General features: G+C 38.4%; 1 protein-coding gene across 1 annotated transcript in view; it reads right to left on the bottom strand.

Annotated features, from left to right (window-relative positions):
- Positions 1 to 21,013, bottom strand: part of CNTLN (centlein) — a 204,403-nt gene that overhangs the window by 68,447 nt on the left and 114,943 nt on the right. Inside the window, exons 13-16 of the mRNA XM_045289198.1 lie at positions 12,043 to 12,143; positions 9,456 to 9,547; positions 5,325 to 5,863; positions 169 to 349 (exon numbers count right to left, since the gene is read on the bottom strand). Of these exons, the coding sequence (XP_045145133.1) occupies positions 169 to 349; positions 5,325 to 5,863; positions 9,456 to 9,547; positions 12,043 to 12,143 (913 nt within the window). The remainder of the gene's footprint in view (positions 1 to 168; positions 350 to 5,324; positions 5,864 to 9,455; positions 9,548 to 12,042; positions 12,144 to 21,013) is intronic.

Here is a 21,013-nt window from a genome sequence, read left to right as displayed (position 1 = left end):
AATATGTCAACATTACTAGTAAGTGAGAACTTATTCGCTCTGTATACTTATTAGGAGCTAAATTTTAAAAATTCAAATGAAACTGTTGGCACAAGACCTATGAAGTTATATTAAGCATAAGATAAAATTAAGAAAACAGATTACAATTCAGCAAAAAATGTCCTATACCTTTGACTTCTTGCCATTTCTACTTGAGTATACTTGTATTATTTCTTTCCCATCTGTTTCATTGTCTTCTCCTGGATCACATAGTTTCTGGTCTCTTCCTTCTTCTGCAGGACTTATTTTCTGAGATGTTTCCACAATAATTGTTCCCAAATTTTGAGTGGTATGTGTTTCCAAATCACTACTTTAAGGGAAAAGCGAGAGGATATAAAACTCAAGAATATGAGTTGTTAAATATATTTTTTGAAGCTCAATATAAAAAAATTCTATAGCACATATTATAAAAGCTGGAAGTTTATTTTGGCATTGATCCTCCACATTAGGAGGAGAGTTTAAATATAGTTTCCAAAATGACAGAACCCTTCAAGAGATCAAACAGATATTATTCAGTATTAAATGTCCTCTAGCATCACTGTATACCACCACCCACCCCGTGTTCACTCAGGAAGCCCACGGTCACACATTGTCAGGGATGGAGCGCGCACCACGTCCTGAGCCAGGCCAAATAGGATTTCCCTAGTCTGGGACAAAATCTGAATCTCTGAGGCTTTGACCCAATTCTGTCACTGTGGTCACTGGAGATCTAATAAAATACTTGTAATTTCCAACTATGTGTCGGACACGGGACAAGGCAATGAGTGAATAAAGAGTATGAAAATTCCTTCCATGCTATAGATAAGAAGAAAAGTAATTAAAATAAATAGCATATAGTACACTATGAGAGAAAATCTAAAGCAATAAGGGTGGGGGGCTTTTATAGTCTTATAAAGGCCCTAGTGGCACAGTGGTTAAATGCTTGGGTTCTAACCGACAGACTGTGGCTCGCACCTACCAGCTGCTCCAAAGGAGCAGGACGAGGTGTTCTGCTTCATAGTTACAAGCATGGAAATCCTTTAGGGCAGTTCTCCTCTGTCTTATATGCACCATGTGTTGGAATGGATGCGAAGGCATATACTTTTGACCTTTCTTTAAATAGAGATATGAGTCCAATTCCTCTTCCAAACAATGAGTCTTTCAACGATTTGGACATAGATAGTCTGAGAAACTTCCCTAAGGCACACATCCAAGATTGTGTAGGTGTTCCAGTATGCGTGCTTTAAAGCTGCTTCATCATCCTAGTAAGCCTTGCTCCAGCTCATTTCAGCTGCTTCTCGGAGTGTCATGTCCATAACTGAATTTCACAGTCCAAGTATACTTTGAGAAATATTTAGAATTGCTAGATGCAAACTAAGATTAATACATAGTTGAACCCTCTGGAGTATTTGTATGAACACAATGCAAAGTTACTTAATTTCTATTTTATTTTTTAAAAATAATTTTTAAATTCTGTCATTTTTTTATGACACGGCATCTTTCCAGATTAAGACTGGGGAGGTGTCCCGGGTTTGGCTTTGTGAATAAATGTCCACAAATGATTGATTTATGATGCCCTAGAATCTTCTTTAAATCGATTTTAAGCTCGTCAACTAAACCATCAACAAATACATGGATACACAGCGTGTGGTACCTATAACGAAGCATCATTCACCCATGAAGAGAACTGAAACATAAAAGAGCTATCATATGATCTGATGTATATAAAATCTATCTAGAACAGGCAAATGCATTGAGACAAATGTTTATTAGTGGTTAGCAGGGTCTGAGAGGAGGAGAGAATAGGGGTTATTGCTGAACAGGCAATGAGTACCTATTTAGGGTGATAGCACAACATGATGAATATAATTAATGTGACTGAACTGAACACCTAAAATGGTCATTTTTTTATATCTTACTAACTAGGGGAAAGAGCTAACAGCCATAGAATTACTCTCCTTCCTATTTTCACAGCTCACAACTTCATTATCTACCATATTTTTGTACCACTTATGTTCTCCTTCAGAAACCAAGAGCAACTGATCACATCTACAAGTTATTCCATATTCTGGAATCTCACTGATGTGGATCAGAATACTAGAATCGACTTGCTTGGGGTTTTTATTATCATTGTCTGCATTCTAAGCTCCTTTTCTGTTTGTCTAAAACTTTATACATTTGAGTTAATTTTCTTTGTGAATTACTGATGTTAAACAAAGACCTTTTTATGAATATAAAAGAACAGGGTAATGTCCCAGAAAAACATAAATGACTAAAAGTGACTCAATACATAGCGTTATATTGAATGTCAAAAATAATAGCAAACCAATAGTTATAAAATTACCACACTACAAAAAATGAGGAAATTGAGGCACCAGCAGGTCAAAGAATACGCATATGGTCACACAGCCAGGAAATGTTAGAGGCAGAAATCTGAACAGAGGCAGCTTCGTTGAAGATTCCATGTAACGGTTACGCATTGGCTGTGACCTGCATGGTTGGCAGTGGGAAACGATCAGCAGCTCCTGGGAGAAAGACTGGGCTTTCTACTCCTGCAAACAGGTGAAGTCTTGGAAGCTCACAGGGGGTCACTATGTGTGGCTGCACTGACTTGAAGGCAGTGAGTGAGAGCCTCTATGACACATCTACCTGGATGGCTTTACAAGTGGATAGAAGAAAGATGGGAGGAAGGCTTGGGGCTAAAGTGGTCAGATTTTAAAAAAATAAACCAACCAAAACAGCATGACATCCCTGAAACAAGAATGAGAGGAAAGGTTAAGGCGCATCAGTGTCTTTTAAAAGGTTTCAAAGAGAATAAATGCATTGGTGGGAGTGGGAGAGAGGTTTCCTGCGTGAGCTGGAATAGAGGGACTCGTGATTGGGTGCGCTGTTTGGGAAACTGACCAGGTACACTGAAAGAACTTAATGAAGCAAGGGAACGGAATATAAATGATCACCTAGTTAATAAAGAAATCCCAATTTCTATGCTTTTTCCTATAAATTTCATTTCTCTTTAAATCTGCTAGAAATACTGAAATTTTCTGACTCGCGCCCCCTACAGTATAAACAACTTTTTCTGATTTACCCTCAGGTGAATATGCATGCTTTCTAAAATATCATTCAAAAATTAGAGAAGTATCAATCAGGTAATACCACCACATTACATCCAAAACCAGGCTCCATGTTTCCCAATACTGTATCCAAGGAACTTTCTTACCCTGCAGGCTACGAAAGCGCAAAGAAATAGGATGTTCTGAAACCTGTCCCTGATGCTCCACTCTGGGACCTCTCATTGTTCAAGAATTCTTTGCAGCTGAGTGGTTCTGAGAGTGCCTGTCAGGCAGGAAATGGAACACTTAATCCTCACCGGTGTACAACCCAGTTTCCCTGCTAAATAACTTGAATGACAGCCCCGTATTTTAGGAGATAATGTATGATACGTTTCCCTAAATATGTGAGCCTGTGCACATGCACGGATGTGATGAAATCAGAGTGGAGTGCGTCACCTTTCACAGAGTCAGAGGGTGGGAGCGCCAGGTGATTGAAACTACAGCATCCTTGAAGATGTCGAGGACTGCTTGCTGATTTTTAACTTAAATAGGATTGTATCATGGAGGGTTTGAGGGGGCAGGGAAAGGACACTGCGAAGAGTAAAGAGGGAGTTACAAGTGCAGAATTTGCTCTTCTTAATTAAGCAGTCTGAAGATAGGGGGCTGGATACCTACCAAATCCCCTCCTCCAGGGTCAGTAGTTTAATTGATTTAGGAGGTGACTTGACTTTTGGGATTTCTCCAAAAATCACAACCCAAGCAGCCACTACCACTCCCCCAAAATTGCTATTAAGTCAATTACAACTCACAGTGACCCTACAGGACAGAGGCAAACTGCCCCACAGGACTTCCAAGGTTGTCAATGTTCGCACAAGTTCACAGAGCAGCTGGAGGGTTTGAACTGCCAAGCTTTAGGTTAACGGCTGAGCACTTAACCACTGTCGGCACTAGGGTGCCTTTATAAAATCACAAACTGATTCTGACGGCACACACGTTCAAGGACCACGTTGTCAGATGACTTTTGGTTCTATATGATTAAGGAAACTATACAGAGAGAGCCCAAATGTAGAACAGAGGCATATTGGGGATTAAAAACTAACCAACCAACCAGCCTAGAGAAAATAAAATGAAAAACCTCGCATTAAAAACAAACGAAAGGGCAAGATATGACAAAATACCCATTTATAAACTATCAAGGGCTCATGCGGGAGGGGGGAGCGGGGAGCGGGGAGGGAGGGGAAAAATGAGGACCTAATGTCGGGGGTTTAAATGGAGAGAAAATGTTTTGAGAAACGTACAAATGCGCTTTACACAATTGATGTGTGTATAGATTGGGATAACAGTTGTATGAGCCCCTAATAAAATGTTAAAAAAGAAAAAAAAACCAAACGAGCAAAACACCATTTTCTTTAAAGTATGGCAAAGTGGACAATTTGAGTGCCATCGATTCTGGCAACACTGAATTTCCCGGCTGTCTAGGATTCAAAAGAGGGGCGCCACCTCCGTCTGCCTTTGGGCTCGAGCTGCAGTGTTTCAGGTGCTTACAGAAACCGGCAGCAGGGAGAAGGGGAAGCAGCAGTGCAGATTTTTAGTAGTCTCCTGTTGCTATTCACTGGGGGGATATAACTTAGGACCAGAAATCTGTTGGGCTATATAACTTTTAAAGAACTAATTTTAACCACCATTCAATTAAAGTTAGTACAATGACTTTGCATAATACATACATGAAATAATTAGTGAAGATGGTTCTTAATTTAAAGGATGTTAAACAGCTTGTAGACATCTGGTAACAAGCTGAAATGGGTCATTCAAAATTTATCCAACTAAATTAAGGGGGGAAAATGTTTCTCCTCCCAGGTCGGCATGTCACAAGATAACTAAACCGACTTGGTAGGCTTGCTTGGGAATCCTTAGCTGTCAGTGGTGAATATGCAAAGGGCCAGCAAATTAAATCAACCTGCCAAACTGTCAATTTCAAGCCTCATGACTGCATGAAAATAGCATCACTGGAAGAAATCAAGCATTGCTTCTTTGGGGGTTCCTGGCACCTATTCAAATACTCCTGCAGTTGTGGCTAATTTTGCATGCAAATTTCAGTCAATAAGCTCAGAACAAGACCTCCCAAGATATTTCAAAGGATCTGACAGTGTTTTTTCTGAATACCAAATCGACAGTAGTTGAAATTCAACCTCCATTTGCCAGTGCTTTACATATGCGCAGTGTCCCCGCCACCAGAGGAGTTAATGAGAGCCTCACCTGCTTTCACTCACATCCTCCCAGCCGTCCTTCCGGAGGTTCTCAAACACGTTGCTCATGACCTTGATGGAGTGATTGAGGACGGTGTGGTGGCGACCCACCGCGCACTTTTTCTTGGCGGCTTTAAATTTAACCTTGGTGGTGGTGGTCTTGCAACCGGGTGGTCCCGCGCCCACGTCTGCCGTCGCCATCTCGGCTCTTCCTCTGTCTGACGTACGCTGCAGTTTTTCCATTGAATTTATCAGCTCTTCATTTTCATTTCTCAATCCATTAGCTTCTGCCACTTGGCCCCTCAGGGAAGTGACTTCACTCCTCAGCTCACTAATTTTCACTTGAAGTTCAGTTTTCTCTTTTTCGAAATCCCGGCTGCCCTTCAGCAGCCGCTGTTCCAGCTCTTTTTCTCTGCTTTCGGCATCGTCGTCATGCTGTTTTAAGAGGGACTTTAGGAAATCATTCTCTTTCACTAATTTCCTATTCCCTTCTTTTAATTTTTTTGATCTCTTCTCAAAAGATTGGAGCCGATTTTCCAGTTCAATTACCTAGATAGGAGAGTTGAATTTATTAGCTTGAAAATCCAAAGCCATAATTGATTGTTGCCTTTTCATTTATTGTATTTCTTGCTCATGAAAATAAAATTACACAAAACAAAATAGAAAAAGATTTAATTTTTAAGTAATTCCGAGGTAGAATACACTCTAAAATGCATTAATACACCTGTTGAATAAATGGCAACTGGTATAAGGAGGTACAATTCTACACAAAGCAACAAAAACTCTAGGTATGCTAATAAACTTTGCAGAAGTTTCTGATATTGTGTTTTAGCTGTGTGTCTATTCACTGAGAAATGTCTAAAAATAAGATAAGCTCTTTTCATAAAATAGCATTTTCTTCAATGTTCAATAATCATATAAAATGATATATAGAGACAAATTTCTGAGGCTGTTTTTTAAATCAGAAAAACAGAATTTTGATAAGCAAGTGGCCCTTAGTTGAAAAAAATAGTGGAACTCCCCTCTGCCACAATGCTTGCCAATTTCTAATTATGATAATTTCAAGGTTTCCTATAAATTAACACGTTTTAACTCAATGTCCTGAACTCTGTGTTAGGTTATAGAAATTATAGCGTACAATCCTTGATATTAATGAAATTCAAAAACAATTTGAAGAACACACATATCCATAAAACTGCTCATTTTAAGGTATGCCTTACCATTTATCAAATGAACACGATCTCTTTTAATGCCCTTAAAGACGTACGCGGTGAGAAAAGAAGAAGGATCATCATGCAAGAGGGACGGAGGCTCTGCACACTTAACTACCAGACAGACATAAACCTTCCCTGGCTGCAGCTGGGACTCAAATTTAGAAATTTGTCCCCTCCAACTATTCCTCAGGCCTTCCATAGAAAAATAAATGTTGAATTATGGGGGTAAAGGGGATTTTTTTTCTTGGGGTTAATGGATTTACAAAAGATATGTACATCAAGCATATAAAGAGTAGCTTCATCTTAAATTTAATTTCAAGCTCCCCAATACAGTTAAGTATAATCTGAAGATAATTTGGCGATGAAGAACAATGTACTTAATAAAAATATTTTCAAATAAATGAAAAAAATATATACCAAGGAGGATAAAAAATAATCCATCTAGCTCTACAGGACTGTGAAATCACGGACTTAAATATTTACTTTTAAAACAAAATTCTTAAAACGAGGAAACATTTTTGAAATAACAACCAATGATTTCAAATACTATTCCGGATATATACAAGATACAATGTCTGCATCCTCTTAACACTTTATATTTTTATAGTGAGGATCATTTACGATGACAACGGTTCAAGTTGTTTGCAAAACTTAAATTTAAGTTACCTCCAATTTATCTATCCATCTATACCCCTACTTTTTGTGAGAGTCCACACCCCTCAATTTAGTCCACCAGTTATTTCCTGATGGCTGTCCTGAGGGCCTGGCTGTTCCCAAACACACTATGAAGAACTGCATCTAGCTTTAATCTCTCATATCTCAGATTATGACATCCACTTACACTGGGACTTATCATCTCCTCAGAGGGGTTCCTCTTAGCCTGGGGGAGAGGTAATAGGAGATGTCCATCCCAGGCAAGACTATGGGAGAGAATCTGCTACTGCTTCCCCGTGAGAACACTTCAGTGGAAGGCTAGTTAATGTGAAGAAAATAGAGTGCTCTAGAACTCATGAACTCTGGCTGCATCTGCTTGAGCTCTTGCCGGTCTCTCTATATCCAAATGCTAGGTGTCCATTTAGGAAAAACTACTAAAAACAAATACGCAGTATCACCTTGTCACTCTCTCTTTAGTTCGACTCAGTGAGCTTTTAGTTTTAATCATCAGCATCCAAAATTGTATACTTCTCATAAACGGATTTTAAAATATTTTAGCAGGTTGGATTCCAGAATGAAGTATGCATGTATGATTGTAGTACATCTTGTGCAAACCAAATATGACATTTAAAAAATTCCAGTAAGGAGCCTCGTGGTCAGGGAAAGTAGACTTGTAATTGGGGGACGGATCTCACTTCTGATTCTGACTGCTTTCTCTGGCAAAATAATTCACCCATTTTGTTTCCTCATCTGTGAAAAGGACGCAGCACCATGCAGTTTGTTGCTTTGCACCAAGCTGTACGCCAGCTCACGGAGACCCTACCGGTCAGTACCTGGGTTTCCTGGACTGTAATCTGGACAAGAGATCGTCAGGTCACGTGTTCTGCAGAGTGTCTTGTAGGTACAAACCACCAACCTCTCTATTAGTGGCCAAGTGTTTAAGCACGTGCCACCAGAGCTCCTTAACAATGGCATTTGCTTAATAGAAAAGTAATGACGAATTCGTAGGTTAATCCGACATATGGTCCAATGAAAGGCATTCTTGTTGGTCATTGAAATAAACTTCTGGATGCATTATATTAGTAGACATTTGTAGCAGTCAGAATTAAATAATGGACTTCTTTCATTTCTACCCCAAGGCAGTAAGTAGTAGCCTAGTATTATATATACCTAGAGAGATAAAAATTACATAAAACCTGAGGAGCAAAAATACTATTTTTAAACAGAGATAAGCTAGTATAAACTGCATGAGATTCTACCTGGCAGTGCATAGATTATTTCAATGGCTCATTTTACCTTAAGATAAAAGGCGGTGAGCATTTCTTGTGTTCTGTTATTATGTTAACCTGATGTGTGCCATTCGGTAATAATGAGATGACAGCCTTCCTTATCTGACCATATGGCAAGTGCTAGAATATAGGGAATCGCATCTGCTGTAAATCACTATACTTCCTACAAATCAATTCACAGATGCAAGAAACATAAGTAGTTATGTTAACATTTTTATCTACAGATTTGCTTATTTTCAGCTTGATTTAACCTATTTAAGTAGTGTTTTATTTTAGACGATAACGAAAACTGGTAAAAGGCAATGAACCTCAAATAATTGAACTTGATAATGGGTTTGTATACAAGGATGCAAACCAAGTTTAAAAGCATTAAGATGAAATGTTAAGATTGTTGACACCATATTGTCCCAGGGCCGCTGAACGGTTGACATGGGTGTTCTTATTAACATTTGGAACTCTGTAAATTAGGTTTAGATTAATTTTCATCTAAAATGAGATGAGATGTACATTTTCAACTTTAAAATTAAAATCCTAAGCATATTACCATTTTCCTATATGGGAAATGAAAAACTCTATGTGGTGTGTGTTTTTTTTTTAATTCAATGATTGCAGATCATTCAACGCTTGTTGAAGTGCAGCACAGCGAATCTCATCACCAAACCGTTTTAAACACAAACCCTTCTCTGTAAGTAATCAGCACATAAAGTCTAAATTTTGATAATTTCTATTGCTTTCCATTCTCGTCATCTCGTCTTTGAAAATATTTTCAATATATGTCAACAGAAGCATAAGTGCTTCCACATTTATTTCACTAACATTGATTTTTTTTTAACCCATTTTGGCAAGCCAATGGTTTTGAATTATGAATTTAAATTAAAGACTCACACAAGGTTTAAATTCATGAACCCTCGTTTTAAAATATAATCCTTTATGTTAAAATTCAGATTTAACTTGCTCAGCTCAATATCATAAAGATTAGATTACCTTCTGTAATGTCTGTTCTGACATTTCTTTCCCATTCTTCTCTCGAGTACTCTTCTTGACCCCATCTTCTTCGCTGTGTCTAAAAAGTTGTTCTGGTAGAGAATAAATAATAGATTATGGCACCTCGTGTTCTGCTGAACCACTATCCTGTCATTTTAAGAAAAAGAGTTCCCCGGTTTCTCAACTATGAATAATACAGTCTATTTTCTTGTCAAGTATTTGGTCAGTACCTGAATGGGGACCTCTTTCAAGATTTTCAGTCACACAATTATGTATCTTTGTAGTGTCATGCTTTTTTTGCCTCCCCCTGCAGCGTAAGATTTTCAAAGGTACAATAGATCTGCAGGTTAACGATGCTGTACTTTCATTGCTATTTTCATGCTTTTGTAGGCTATTCCCCCCTTTGCCTTAAAAGCAGAATTCACTGCCTTTTTATCTACACAGTCGCCACTAGTTTGATTCTCTGGACCATGTTCCCTGCCAGGAGGATCACAGTGATTGCAGAACAAAGCAAACCGGAACCGAATATGGGTGGACGGAGACTTTAACAGCCCCCACTTTAAAAGCAAGAGATCATGTCCTGGGCAGGCGATTTTACAGAAATCACTTCTCCAGGAAAGACAACAACAACTTTGACTTCATAACAAATAAGCTCCCAGGTAAATAGGTAAAGCTGTGCCTCCACATCATTCCTCTGCTGGCAATGGATCTGACAACACTGAAACCTTCCCAAATGGAACAGAGCAACTTTAAAGGGGAAACATAGCCAAACAGGAATAAAGTGTAAATCTCAAATACTTATTTTTACTCGCCAGATAAATTACTGTAATCCATTTAATTGACATTTTTTACTGATCATTTTTAGAATACAATGTTTCTCAAAGAATAAAAACAGGGATACAATAGAATACACTGAGCTCAAAGGAAAGAGATCTGAGTTAGCTTCCGATGATTTTGCTTTAACGACTATTTGGCTGCTGTAAAACTTTGGTTTATCAACAAAGGAAAAGAAAACAATATTATTATCTGCACAGTAGGAAATCCTCTTGGTATAAGCAGTGACTAACAAGTTTGTTAGGGTGAATTAGGCATTTCTTTTGTCTTTGGAACATGACATACCCAATTAAGACTTCTGAACTCATGAAGGAACTAGAACATTTCCCAAATGATGATAAAAGCCAGGAGAGGTAGACTTCCCCACCTGGGGAATATGTACCTTTACCTTGATAACAATCCAGCAGTTTCCCTGTTCCCTTTTCTAGTCCCTGAACGCTGTGGTGCTGAATTCATTTACTATATTCTTTCAGCAATTTAGAGCTAATATGTAAATAAAATGTATCTGTTCCAGTCATTTGGATATCTGCAATAGTCTGACTGAAATATTTACTCTGTACCCTAAAAACAAGAGAACAGCAGTGCTGTAGAGTGCTTCTCAAGGCTAAATAACTGCAATATGACAGATGCTGAGGACTGGTTTACGTGTGAATGTGCTTCTCTTGGGGGTATGAAAGCCCACTGGTGGCCAGGCTAACAGCGTTTACCCGTGGTTCCCAGCGGAGAATTTGTTTCTCACCTTCAAGGTTCCATAAAAATTAGTAAAGCACCTGGGGCCAGTGACCGTCTTCCACTTCAATGACTTCAGCCCAGGTGAAATGGGCCAGGAGGGCCCCGCCAGAATTACAATTTGTCCTATGCTAAATATGTGGGCACTACCTTTGCCTTACTAGAGATTTATTATTACCATTTTAATTTTTAAAGCTTCACTTTTGTTTCATTATCATACAATTTAAGTCCAACTTATAATTTCCACCAAGAGTTTCTTCCTTATCCTTTTTTTTTTTGTCTTCTTAACCTGCTAGCATTGCTCATTCACAGCTGTTTAAACTTCTCTTACTCTATCTTCTATAGCTCTTTTCACTTAATTCTCCTGGCTTGATTCCCAAACCACGTGGAGGCATGGGGCAGCCAAAGGGACACACACATAACCTTACTCATCTCAGCCAGCATCGTGTCCTTTACACACAGTGTGACTTCCAGAAGTGTGTCCCTTACGCTCAAAATCCTCGGGCAGAAATTTCACTACTGATATAAATATCAAATGTCAGATAATGAGATGAATAATAAATGAGGAGTTAGTTGTAGCGTAAATAGAGTTATGTTGATTTTAACAGAAGAACAACCTCTATTCCTCAACAGTGTCAGTCCAGTGGCGAGAGAGACAGCCGACTGGAAGATCTGTAAAGTTTCCTTCTAACTTCAGGCTTTTGCTTCTACAGCAATAATTGAGAATGAAATTATTTCCAGGAAAAAAAGTACTGTCAAAACTATGAGTAATAACTAATAAAAATGAGTATGCTGCGTGAATACTGAGCATAATTTCATAATTAAGTATGAACCCGAATTCTAGGCCTTCTGTTTACTTCATTTCCTCACAATCGGTAGAAATGCAAAGGAGTCATTCAGTGAGGAAAACAGTGGGACAAAGAGGAACAAGAGGAAGATTCTTGGAGGAAATGGAAGCTAAGGCATCAAGAGCTTGATGATTAAAAAAGCCCGCATTAAATATTTAATTTCCCAAATAATTTACCTTCTCTTTCCTTTTCCATGTGTGCATTTAATTCTTGTATTGTTGCTTTATCAATGGATATATGTACTTTAAGATTATCCAATTCTTCTTGAAGATCCATTCTATGAAAATTCATAAAACAAATAATAATTTTAAATGTGTAAGAAATAATGTAGCAACCAAATAAAAGCATAAAGGGTATTTTAAAAATATAAAACACAGAGTAAAAAGGCAAAAGTCTATTAACAATATTAACAAATCCATAAAGTTATAGTCTTAATGTGGCTTTAATGAAAATATGAAAACTAAAGTGTTTTAAACAAGTGATTTTTGTTAATACATAGATTCTACTGTTAAAAAAGAAAAAGTCATATATTAGGTTGCCCAATTACTTTCTAGGACATAGACTAGGCAAAATACTACTTTTAAAAAGGTGAATACATACAATTGAAAGCAAAGACAGTAAATCTTCAGATGCCAAAGAAAGAGGAGCCTTTACCATTAAACTGGAATTAGGTCACGATGGAAACAGACATGTATCAAGTATTGCACACACTGGCCTCAAACTCTGGATAAAGAAGGATGCTTGGGCCTAAGGGTGGGCCTGCGTGGCTGACAGACAACAATGGATTAACCGTGGGCTCCTGGAAGTCAAGTATCAGCTGAATGGAAAAATGAATGTTGGGAGTATCTGTTTGGAGTTTCATCAAAAAAGGCCTCCTGCCTGGAGTCTCAGGGCAAGGTGGGGAAGAATCGATCATCCACGTAGTATCAGAATCTTAAGCTTACAAAACTAGCCTCAGAGTTGAATCATGTGTGAAAAGCTTCAAAAAGTTCATGGAAAAAAGGGAATTAAAGACAGGGAATTTCCCCCAGACGTTTTCAAGCCCCTTTGTAAATAGTAGAGCGCACAGATACATACAGTTGTCCTCTGTAGAGATTCCTCTACAACGGAAATCCCAAGGAGAACCAGCGCCACGGAAAACAATCTTCCAATAACTGGGACTTGTGGGTAAGCATTATTAAATATATAAATAAGTGCAGGGCCAGGAATGACAGTCTACTTATCACTCAATCCCAATGGGAAAATTCGCAGAATAAATCTAAAATTTTAAAACTCCCTTTAAATTGTTTTATTTTAAGTGTGTTTGGTGACAAACACACATAACAAAGAACAGGAGTTTATAAAACTTTTAGAACCAGAGAATATATAGAAATGCTAAGTAAAATAAAATAATTGGTGAAATTAAAAAGTCAATCAATGGGTTAAATAGCACAAGCCAAAAATTGCTAAAATATATATAGAAAGAAAAAATTAGGGATGCAAATAGTCATCATATATGATCAAAGGAATGACCGATCAGAAAGATATGACAATTCCAAATTTTCTTGCACTCAACTATGATTAAGCTTACATTAGGTTCTTGATTTGTTTTGCCAAGAACTTAAGAACATACTAGAAGCAAGATGTTCCCACCAAGCAAAAGTGGGCCCCATCCACAAAAGTGGATGTACCGTCTCATCATAACACAGACTGCAAATGTTAGAAAGGTTATTTCTTGGTTCTTTACAGGTGTGCTACACTTGCACTTTTGCTCCTCTCAGGAAGAACTCACACAGACCCTGTTTTTTATAAAAAATATTTGCAGACGTTAGGAGCCACTCTGTTCTCCAGTCCAGCTGAGCATCAGCAAACCTAAGTGAGGAGTTGAAGGAGGTGGACACAGTGCCCTGGGCACAACTGAGCAAGGTGAGCACTGGGCTGCCTGCTGACTGATGTCTTCCCCATTTGCTCTGGTGGTTCTGACACGGGGTTTTCTAGGAGGGGCTACAAGTGAAAATCTATCCCGACTGTTTTTAAGACACCGGCCACTAACAGTACAGACCTGTGATCTGCTAGAGAAAAGAAAGAAGCAAAACGAGCCCTGAAGTTAGCCTCAGATTTCTGCCTGAGGTCACCTTTGAGACTAACGTGCAAGGAGAGGAACACCCAGAGGAAGTGAATGTCACTCCATTGAAGGAAGGGCACAGACTGAAGTCTACGAAAGCTGAAACAGCTGGAATTTGTGAGGCACGGGACTCAGAGCTGAGGGATCGACAAAGGCTATGAGAAATATGCCTAAGACTTCCTTTGAGTTTGTTGCTGAATACTTGGTTGCTCATACATCTGATGGAACTCCTGAAGGCCAGACAAAACCAGGGGGAGTGGAGCTGGGAATATAAACAAAACTACTGCCACAGGTCACTCACTTGGGACTGCAGGGCATTTAAATTATAGCCAGGATCTTCACTGAACACAGCGGCATTCAGGAGAGAAAAGGATTTAGTTCCTGCAGGATTTTCTCTTGGACTGCAATAGAAATTGAACACCAATACTGAAAAGATGCCAGGAGTTTCTCCAAATGTTTGAAATTAAGCAACCAATTGTAAGTACTACTTCTTTCATGGAGTCATTCCCAGAATACCACATATACTCGAGTATAAGCCAACCCAAACATCAGCGAGACACCGAATCTTACTACAAAAACTCCATTAACAATATGCTGAAAAACTTGGCTTAGACCCGAGTGTATATGGTAATTAGGAAATATTCTTTAAGATACAGAAAATAAAAACAACACATCAAAATTGGTGAGGTGTACCTAATGCTCAGCTTAAATGAGTTTCTGTGCACACATTATAAAGTAAGAAAGATCTATAATGATGTACTCTGCTAATTCAAGAGCTGGAGAAAGAAGAGATGTGTACTGGCCGTGTGGACGCCATTCCTTGTGAGATATCATTTCTCTGTTCAGTTGAGTGTCTCCTTTGTGTATATGTGAATACTGTATTTGCAGTGAGAAGGTTATACCGCCAGTTAGCTGTCCGGGCAGCAATTCCTGCCCCGTTTATGGGGTGGCGTAGTGTGTCCGCTCTCTCACCTTTCCCACCGTACCTGCCCTGTTTCCATCCATTCAGGCTCCTGGCCACTCTGCCTGCTCATGTTTGCTGTGTTGTAAAGGTCCACCATTTGCTCATGTCATTAATTGTTTAAAGGTGTGCACTCATGAAGGGTGTTACCGATAGCTTATAGGCCAACCTATTCTTTGATTGGAAGGAGATGTCTGGGGAGTAGCTTTAGTTTCAAGTTAAAAGGATATCTTTGTGTAGCGATCTTAGTGGTCTCCCTATCATCCCAGCAAGTCTGATCTTCTTTAAAATTTGAATGTTGGTCTACATATTTCTCTCTATTCTAACTAGGACCTTCTATTGTGTCTCTGGTTAGAAAAGGTAGTAGTGATATGCATGTACTATATCAAAGGGGCTTCAAAGGCTCATGAAAATATTCCAGTATCTTTTGATTCAATTTTTCCCAAGAATTTCTGAAGTCCCTCCCTTCATAGTGCTTGTGTTTATAGAGTAGATAAATTCAAGGTTAGAGTAGACTATAAGTCATATAAACTAGTTTCCTTCTGTTTTGTTTGTTACTGATGAGGATATGCATCTAAGATAGTTTTATCTTGAATGGTTATTTTTTAGATTCCAGATGCTACTCTCCAAACTAGAATGGAGAGCATTACCTTGACGAACTAAGTTATACCAACTGATCTTAACATTTCTCTTTCATACTTATTTGTAGGAATGCCTCTTTTATCCGAGTTCTTTGCTGGCTATACACACTTGAGAGACTGACTGAATGAACAAATGGACAATGGCCAGACCATATGTCGTAATAAAAAACCATATGTCGTAATAAATCTATCGCATCCAGTCGAATCACTCTCAGCACTTACCAGTACAGGTAGCCAAACTACACTCTTTGTAAAAACTTTTTTAAAAACAGGCCCCATATGGCCAGGATGTAATATGACCACTTCCTTAATTTTAGTCCCTACTTGCTACTTAGGACCAACCAAAGAAAACCAAATACACCTCCATCTCCCACCACCAACCATATAAAATGCCCTGCTTTGCTTTAGCCTGTCTTCCCCCATGCCAAGAGCTTCCAATAAGAGTCTCCCTGAGTCTCTATTTTTCTCTATACAACTTCCTAAGTCCCCTGCCTGCTTTTGAGTCTCTGCCAAATCAAAGGTAGCTGATTCCCCTGTTAAGCAAGCTTTGAATTAAACAGCCTTTGTTCATTCTTATTTCCCCAGACTGCAAAGTTTTTCCACTTTGAGAATTACTCTTTTACTCACTTAAAAGTATCTTTCAATGAAGAGAGTTCTCAATTTTTAAGATAGTTCAGATTGTTTTATTTATATTTAGGTTTTTTTTTAAATGTCTGGTCTGTATGTTCCTTTAAGAGCTTTAATATTTTACCATCCATATTAGATCTGCAGTGTCTTACTTCAAAGAAAATATAAAAATAATAATTAACTTAAAGCATATAAATGTCTTCATCCTTTGAAATGATTTTTTAAATACCATATGTAGTGCCCCAAAATGTATAAAATCAAATTAAAGTAGAAAACAAATTTAAAATAATGCTAGTGTAGCCTCCAAAATGAGCCCTGGCAGCCCTTTGGATTGTACATTGGGCCGCTAACCTCAAGGTCAGCAGCTCAACCCCTGCTGCAGCTCTGTAGAAGAAAGATGAGGCTTTCAACCCTTGTAAAGACTTACAGCCACAGAAAACCAAAGGTGCATTTCTGCTTAGCCCTCTCTGTCTCCATGAGTCAGAATTGACACCATGGCTGAGAGAATAACCTCAGAAATGAAATACACATGGTATCAAGTGTGGGATGTCTTTAAAGACCAACACCAAAGTTCACTAGACCTACAAAGAAAATCGTAAGTTTACCAGATATCTACTCTAGGGAAATTCTGCAAATATTTTCTTAACCTACAATTCTGTTTACTGTACCAAAAAATACAATAGAAGTAAACTTCTTAAACCCACAACCTAGGCTGATAATACAGACAAACCAGTGTAAATGTTAGACAAATGGGGAGGTCAGGAACAGGAGAGACGTAAGAGTAGAATATCAGGAAGGAAAGGGTAAAGACGGGAGAGCACAGAAGAACTGTGTGTGCTATTTGACTTGTCACTTGGGTCCCTCAATGCTCCTTAAGTCCTAGAGTCATGTGTATTTTCCTCAATATTTTTCTTCCAGGTCCCAGATTATATACTGAATTGATTGTAGAACAAGCAACAATAGGGTGGCACTGATTCAGTATATGTAATTAAGGACATGAAACTCGGTAGTTTGACATTTGTTTAGCTACAGGGATTACATACTCAGAGCTCTCACATTACATGTGGTTCCTGTCTGGTAAAACCCATCCATTGACCTCCTTTTGCATCAAACATTGAAATACCCTACTGGTAGAAACAATAATCTGCATTACACCCTGCTGGGCTGATTTCTCAGGACATATTCAAATATGTGTCTTCTTACCCCATAAGTGTCTTCCACCCCTACTTTTAAGTCTTTGGTGTTTAACTGACTTGGTGAGGCTCCTTGGCCCACTCCTATCCATTTATATCATGCCCCCTTTTTAATATTACCTGATCTCTAACAGCTCTGGTAATGTGAAAGGGGCCAGAAATAATTAATGGCCTGCTTGACATGCCTAATCATTAATTTCTACATGTGAGCAGCAGAGCCTGTTATTCACCTCTAATAAAACATATCCATACAAGCTGATATGTGGGATGGATGACTGGCTAGTCACATACGAAAAAAAATGTAGCTGGACCCCTAGCTCACACTACATTGAAAAAAAAATCAGTTCAAAATAGATAAACAACTTAAGCACAAGAGTTAAATCATAAAAATTTCACAAGGAATCACAGGGGCAAATCTTTATGATGGTAGATTTGGTAAAGGAGTCTCAGATACCAAAAGCACAAGTAACAAGTGGAAAAGTATGAAAGTTGGATTCATCAAAAGTAAAAGGGCATCAAAAGGGCACTATCACAAAAAGAAAACATTAACTCTCAAGACAGATAAAATCGTTGCAATTTACATAAGCATGAGGGTAGGGTTAGGTGGTGTTGGGTTGGGTCTGACTCGTAGTGACCTGATGTGCATAGTGAAACACTGCCCAGCACTGTGCCATCCTAACTTTGATCCATTGCAACAGATTTGCCCAACAAAATATATCATTCCATCTCCTGACTGCTGCTTCCATGGGTATCGATTGTTCAAAATCACGTTAAAGGTTTTCCCAGGTACACAATTACCTCATATACTTGAGTGTAAACCAGCCCAAATATCAGCCGAGGCACCTAATTTTACCACGAAAACTACATTAAAAATGTGCTGAAAAAACTCGGCTTATACACAAGTCTATACGGTACCATATGGCCTAGTAATTCCACTCCTAGATATATACTCAAAAGAATCTAAAACATTATTTTAAAAATATTTATTCATGCATGTTCACCTCAGCACTGTTTACAACAGCTGCCAAAAGGTGGAAACCAACCAAATATGTCCATCAGTGGACATTTTTATTTGCTTATCAATGGAAAAGTAAAATGAAATATTATACAGCCATGAAAACAATAAAGTAGAGATACACGCTCTAACATGGATGAACAATGAACACATTATATTAAGTAACAGCAGACAAGCACAAAGGGTGGTTTTTAGGAAATACCTAAGCCCAAACCAAATGAGTCTCCATTCAGTTGATTCTAAGTCACAGTAACCCTATCAGACAGAGCAGAACTACTTCTTAGGGTTTCTGAAACTATAAATCTTCAAGAGAACACATTGCCCCTCTTTCTTCTGTGGAGTGGATAGTGGTCAGCCCATTGAACTTGCAGTTAGCAGGTCAACACTTAACCCACAGTCCCCACCGCCACCCCCCAGGGTCGCTAGGAAATGTCCAGAAATGGTAAATCCGGAAGCAGAAAACAATGAGTGATTATCAAGAGCTCAGCTGGAGGGAAAGGGGTGAGGAGTAACTGCTTACGGGGTCCGGAGATGATGAAGATTCTTTGATACTGCACAGAGAAGATGGTTATGCAACTTTGTGAATGTATGTAATGTCACTGAATTTTATAATTTAAAATGGTTAATTTTACTTTGAAATTCACCTCAGGGAGAGAAATGCCTAATATGTAATTAGGATACTGATGATAATAATGATCTAAAAATACATGTGTATTTTTATTATTGGACAATTTGTATAAGAATTTGATGTCCACCTTAAATTAGAGAAATACACCTCCTATATTGCTTGGCAAGGTGAAATCTTGCTTTGCAGAGAAAAATGAGATAGGAACTGGAAATACAAGGAACCCAGGGTGGATGATCCCTACAGGACCTGTGGTTTGAGTGGCGATACTGGGAAGGTAGAGGGAGAGTGGGTTGGAAAGAGGGAACTGATTACAAGGAACTATATGTGACCTCCTCCCTGGGGGACGGACAACAGAAAAGTGGGTGAAGGGAGACGTCGGACAGGGCAAGATATGAAAAAATAATAATTTATAAATTATCAAGGGCTCATGAGGGAGAAGGGAGCGGGGAGGGAGGAGAAAAATGGAGAGCAAATGTATTGAGAATGATGAGGGCAATGAATGTACAAATGTGCTTTACACAATTGATGTGTGTATGGATTGTGATAAGAGTTGTATGAGCCCCTAATAAAATGATTTTTAAAAATTTTTTTTAATGAGCTGGATTGCATATTAAATATTCTTCCTTTTAGTTCCTTTAGAACTTATTGTTGAAATTTATAAAATGCTTTCTGGAACAACAGCCTAAGTATATTTAACATTTAATCCAAGAAAGAGGCAGTATATACTTCAACCTGAACTCCATGCCATTCATGTTTAGCTTGTGGATATTTTAACTCTAAAGAAAAGTGATCAACACATTACTAGAAGAAAGATGATTACATGTAATTATGCAGAATCATGAGTATTGTCATTGAGTTGATTCCAGTGCACAGCAACTGCGCAGTGTTTCCACACGTAGAAATCTCTTTAGAAGGACACAGTCTCACCTTTCGACTGCCGAGTAGCAGGTGGGTCCGACTGCCTACCTTTTAGATAGCAGTCAACACTTAATCCACTGCACCATCAGGGATCCAGGATGGCGAATGGCTACACCCTGGGAATACACACCATAACCCTTGTCCCAAAGGGCTCTAACTCCATATATATTACATATATATATATATATATGAGGCAGGAGTGGTAAGAAAGGGCCTGATATTCAAGTATGTGCCATAACAAAAAAGTTTTGGAGCAATGAAAACAAACTAAAGATTTTTTAAAGGCATTGATATGATCAGATTTTCATTTTTAAAGGTTCACTCTATAACTAAAAAAAAAAAAGAAAGTGAAAAGATTTGTTTATTCTTGTGATTTGGATAAAGGAGCTGGTGGGGAGGGTGAGGAAAAACAGATGTATTCTGGAGATGCTTGTGATGTCGAAATCAATAGAACTTGATTAGACTGATATATCAAGGAGGGCAGAAATGGGTAAATCTATCTGACCCCGGAGATGTCTTGTTTGACCACATTGATACACAAACTTGAGTAAGGAGTGGATCTGAAGGAGAAGATCATGATTTGGTTTAAGACCTGTTTAATCTGACTAAGAAATTTAGGGTGAGATGTGTAGACACTTGGATACACTGAGTTTCCTTAAGGAGCAAGATCTAACTACAGGCAGATGTTTGAAATTCAAACAGCTAGAGACGATAACTGAAAGCATAGGAGAATATATAAGGTCTATTACAAGGTCCAAAATGACTACAACAGTAAGTTGCTGAGGAGAGTGGGATGAATTGGTGAAGAGAAAAGTGACCAGAGTTTTAGAAACAACACCAAAAGAGATAGCGTCCGACTTGAAAAAGAAAAAAAAAATTGAAGAGTGTGATCAACGTAGTTGAATACTGATCAAGCACAAATGGGAGTATCCTTTGGATAACCACCACTGATCACTGAATGGTCTGCCTGGATATTTCTGCCCTTGTTTTTATTCAGTTTAATGGATCAGAATCCACACTATTGATAATTTATAGTTCTCATTTTATATGTAACACATAT

Source organism: Echinops telfairi, unplaced genomic scaffold, assembly GCF_000313985.2.
Source record: "Echinops telfairi isolate 266 unplaced genomic scaffold, ASM31398v2 ScPeMD7_25;HRSCAF=90, whole genome shotgun sequence".
Lineage (NCBI taxonomy): Eukaryota > Metazoa > Chordata > Mammalia > Afrosoricida > Tenrecidae > Echinops > Echinops telfairi.
The sequence above is the reverse complement of the archived record's forward strand: the minus strand, read 5'-3'. Positions and strand labels throughout refer to the sequence as shown.